Source organism: Barbus barbus (assembly GCF_936440315.1).
Source record: "Barbus barbus genome assembly, chromosome: 50".
NCBI lineage: Eukaryota > Metazoa > Chordata > Actinopteri > Cypriniformes > Cyprinidae > Barbus > Barbus barbus.
In genome coordinates, this window is record NC_136728.1 from 1,905,272 (window position 1) to 1,909,998 (window position 4,727).

The window sequence follows — 4,727 nt, forward strand, 5'->3', positions numbered from 1 at the left end:
GGGAAATCATAGCAATGTGATTTTGTGTTCTGATGCTTTCAACGGTGTATAGATGTATCCGGTGCTTTTATACGCTTTATAGAATGCAATTTTGTTATCTTAACCAATTATTTAATATGCATTTGAAAACGTAAATAAAGAATAAAATTCAGTGTGTTGATTTTTTCTGTTCACAAAGCAACAAATATTTAATGTATTTGTCATGTATTCAGGCATATAATGTGTTCAGTTTAATGTATTAATATTAATGTATAATAGTCACTATGCATTCTCAGGTGAATTTGTTTTATTCCTGAAAAGATCATTTTAGGTTTGTATTAGCTAAATGTTTATGGTATACATGTATACTGTATAAAGACTAGTCTTTCAGGACAGATAACTGGTTTACTATCATGACATCCTTTGCTGCTCTGCATTCAATTTCAAATGTACATTTCTGTCTTCATGTATCATATTGAATGTGATATTGGGTGAACCCAGTTTGTCATATATAAACATAGGTAATCCAATATATGGCTCTCAACCTGGAAAAATCTTCTTGGCAATTTTTAGGACTCTGAAACACTAAATCTAGACCAGGGGGCCCCAAATATAACCCATTGAAAATAATGTGGTACGCTCAAATTTCTAGTTCATGAATCCTTGACCAGTTTTAACAACTGTAATAAAGAAACATACATTATACACACATTTTGTACTAAAATTAGCTTAGTTTTTGACCAAAAGGTAACAAAACCAGTTTGGTAGACCCCAAAGATTAATTTAAACCCCAAATCCCCATAATAACCAGTAAACCATTGCAAATAGTTTTTTTTTTTTTTTCAACAAGGACATTATAAAAACTCTTGCAGTGATGAGATGGGTGGCTCTTAAAAGAGCCTTTGTGTGTCGGAGCGGAGCTCTACTTGGAGCTGGTGTACTTGGTGACGGCCTTGGTGCCCTCAGACACGGCGTGTTTGGCCAGCTCTCCGGGCAGCAGCAGACGCACGGCGGTCTGGATCTCTCTCGATGTGATGGTGGAGCGCTTGTTGTAGTGAGCGAGACGAGACGATTCACCGGCGATGCGCTCGAAGATGTCGTTGACGAAAGAGTTCATGATCCCCATCGCCTTAGAAGAGATCCCGGTGTCAGGATGAACCTGCTTCAGCACTTTATACACGTAGATAGCGTAGCTCTCCTTCCTGGACTTTCTGCGCTTCTTTCCTCCTTTAGCGGCGGTCTTAGTGACGGCCTTCTTCGAGCCCTTCTTAGGCGCGGACTTTGCTGGTTCAGGCATGATGAAGATGATGCAGACGAATCGATGGTTATAATGAGCCGCACAGATGCATTTATTGACTCGCCTATGCTAATTTTCAAGAAGATACTACGGAGTCTTCTGATTGCGTGTTTCCATAGACCACACCCATAAACTCGAACGTGATTGGACAACTCGAAGTATCACGAGCGGAACGAGGGCCAATCACAGGCGGTGACTAGATAGCCCCACCCACCGCTCCGTGTTTGAACAACATCAGCTGATATAAGTTTCGTTTCAATTCCCGCTTTTTTTTTTTTTTTTTTTTTACAAGAAAGCAAATGGGTCTCAAATAGCAAAGTTTTCATGCCCCTTAATAAACCCATTCAGAGTAGAAAGAGCAATGAGGACTCGATACTTTATTTTTCCTCTGCTGTCCTGCCAGTTTCACTTCTGCTCTAACTTAAATATCATTGCCATCTGATTGTTTTCCCTTTAGTTTTTAAAACACTTCGGTTCAAAGAAAACGCTGAACAAGCGAATAAAAACTGCATACAATACAAAAATAAACACGCTCTCATTCTGTGCACTTTTGAAGAAAATTTCTCCAACTCCTATTTTGACAATCAATCACCGGCTCTAAAACATAGCAATAGGCTTTATATGCTTACAAGCCACAAACTAAAGACTAATTTCGGGTTTATAAAAATATTCCACCGGACTCTTGTTAAGTTTTCACTGAAAGCATAAAACACCAACATTACTTCAACTCTTTATGTGATAGTGTGGGTGGCTCTTAAAAGAGCCTTTGTGTGTTTCTGACAACACGGACGTGTTTATCCTCCGAAGCCGTACAGAGTGCGTCCCTGTCGTTTCAGAGCGTACACGACGTCCATGGCGGTGACGGTCTTTCTCTTGGCGTGCTCGGTGTAGGTAACGGCATCGCGGATCACGTTCTCCAGGAACACCTTCAGCACACCGCGGGTCTCCTCGTAGATCAGACCGGAGATACGCTTGACTCCGCCGCGGCGAGCGAGACGACGGATGGCGGGTTTGGTGATACCCTGGATGTTATCCCGCAGAACCTTCCGGTGCCGCTTAGCGCCTCCTTTCCCGAGTCCTTTACCTCCTTTACCTCTTCCAGACATGATTACAATGCTTCTTTATAAACTACTAAGACGAATGTGTGACACTCAATTTCACGGGAGGCCTTTTACATTTGCTTACAGGACCTAACTGAAACCCACCCTGCGTCACATGACGTGTGCCCCACCCCCTGTCACATGACGTGTGCTCCGCCCCCTCTAGTTAGGAATATGCAGGAAGGAATATGGTTTATAAGCCCCAACCTTGATCTAACAATGTCTGTAAACAGAGGTGTTTTGCATGGAATAGTGACAAAGAAGCTAGAGAAATTATTTTAAGTCAGAAAAGATACATCTCTACAGTACCATTATCAATAACTTTCCCTTGGTTGTTTCCTGCAGTACTCATAGATTTTGATATGCTAGCGTTAATGAAAGAATCTGGAAACATTGTAGCTGTTGTGGAAGATAGACTACAAACTGTATATCAAGCATTTGTCCCAGTATATATACTGATGGATATAAAGATCCTAATACAGGGAGAACAGGTTTTGCTTTCAGTATTCCATCCTTAAACACTTCTGTTAATAGGAGAACATCAGATCATTTATCAGTGTACAGCGTAGAGATGATGGCGATAGCAGCACTACAGTGGATAGAAGAGACTCAAATCAAAAAGGTTATACTTTGTACAGATTCATGTTTGGCATTAAAGTCATTGAAATCATTCACAGCGCACAGTCGACAGGATATAGTAAATTAGATATATGAAAAGCTGTATTTAAGAATATGAACATCATGATAATATTTATGTGGATATCGGCTCATAGGGGGATAAAAGGTACTGAAACGGTTGATAGGTTAGCAAAACAGGCTTTGGAAAATGAGGAGGTCATGAATATTTAACTTAGTAAATATGAAGCAAAAGCAGTAATTAAAGCATATACAACGAAGGAGTGGCAAAATAAATGGTATACAGTAAATACAGGACGTCATCATTATGAAATACAACGAGTAGTGAGGATAACTAAAAGAAGCACCAAAGAGGAAAATATTTGAACAAGTTTAAGGATTGGACATACTATGCTGAATAAAACCTTAAAAATAATAAATAAACATCCAACAGGATTATGTGAGCACTGTGTAGTAGAAGAATCGGTAGAACATGTTATTTGCATTTGTCAAAAGTATACTAATGAACGAGAAATAGTGAAAACTGAACTTAGAAAGATGGGTATGGATGAATTAAAGCTTAAAAATATAGTTACTTATGGACTAGAGAGTTTATTTCTTTATCTCAAGAGAACAGAGCTGATTAAGAGATTTTTTTTTTTAATGAAATGGGTAAATTCTGGTCCACACTCCATTACAGTAGGTGGTGATAATGCACCTTAATGTTGGTGCTACCTGCCATAAAATCGAAGAAGTGACAAGTGTGTCCTGTTTCTCCTATGAACATTTGTGTTTCAAAAGGTTTCAAATTTGATAAAGATGATTTATAAGATAATGTCTACAAAGTATTTACATGAATGCATTTGGCAGATGCTTTGACTTTCATATCATTAACCATCATCACGAGAGACAGCAGGTGAATGTGTGTAATATATGCATTATGTCTACCACAGTGACCCTCAGCCTAACACAGGCTGTGTCCAAATTCAGGGTCTGCATCCTCCTTAGGATCCTTCCTACCCGGTTGAAGGAGGAGGGATTCTCCGACGTCTGCAAAACCCGGAAGTCGGTGTTTGTGAATTTGGACAGCCTACCCTTCTTTCAGTTCCCTCCCTTACCCGTTGCTCATATCCTGTCGCCTAGCAACCGTGACAGCTCCAAGCAAGAAGCGGGAAAATGGACAAACAAAGAGTTATTCTCCTCATTTTAATTCTTTTGGAAGAAATAAAGCAATTAAATAAATTAAATCCTTTCTTTGCTCGTTGTCGGAGAGTTTTTTATATCAGACTACAAGACAGTTTTTAAGTATTCTACTAATTTCTCCTACAAATTCATTGAGCCGAAGCATAAACTTTAGCTTGTTTTGTCAGAGAAACTCCTCTCCCACTCCGCTACCGCTCGCTTCGTCCGCCATCTCTGCCGAAAAGAATTATGGGATAGGTAGGACGGGAAAGGATCCACCACACCCATCCTTCCAATTCGGGGAAAAGGAGGACGTATTTGTGGGCCGCATTTGAAGGATCCTACGAATTTGGACAGCCTTCGTCGCGGCGCTGTGACGTAACATCCTTCAAATGAGTACTCCGAAGGATGCAGACCCTGAATTTGGACACAGCCACAGTCACATCCCAACTCGTCACATATTGACGCTTGGTTTTTGCGTCGCTTTTTGACGCTCAAGGTACCCCTTTCGCGTCACTTTTCGACATGAAGGGAAGGTAATTTTTTTAAATAGG

General features: G+C 40.2%; 2 protein-coding genes across 2 annotated transcripts; both read right to left on the minus strand.

Moving 5' to 3' along the window:
- Positions 1 to 858: 858 nt before the first annotated feature.
- Positions 859 to 1,936, minus strand: LOC306868590 (histone H2B-like). The gene has a single exon (XM_079414843.1). It carries the CDS (start codon positions 1,274 to 1,276, stop codon positions 902 to 904), a length of 375 nt encoding a protein of 124 aa, XP_079270969.1. The 5' UTR covers positions 1,277 to 1,936; the 3' UTR covers positions 859 to 901.
- A 134-nt stretch (positions 1,937 to 2,070) lies between these two features.
- Positions 2,071 to 2,382, minus strand: LOC306868591 (histone H4; the record flags this gene model as incomplete). The annotated part of the gene is made up of 1 exon (XM_079414844.1): positions 2,071 to 2,382. One exon carries the CDS (start codon positions 2,380 to 2,382, stop codon positions 2,071 to 2,073), a length of 312 nt encoding a protein of 103 aa, XP_079270970.1.
- Positions 2,383 to 4,727: the final 2,345 nt, after the last annotated feature.

Excerpts from the sequence above, each read along its gene's own strand:
- LOC306868590 (XM_079414843.1), bottom strand. The coding sequence starts at position 1,276 with ATGCCTGAACCAGCAAAGTCCGCGCCTAAGAAGGGCTCGAAGAAGGCC.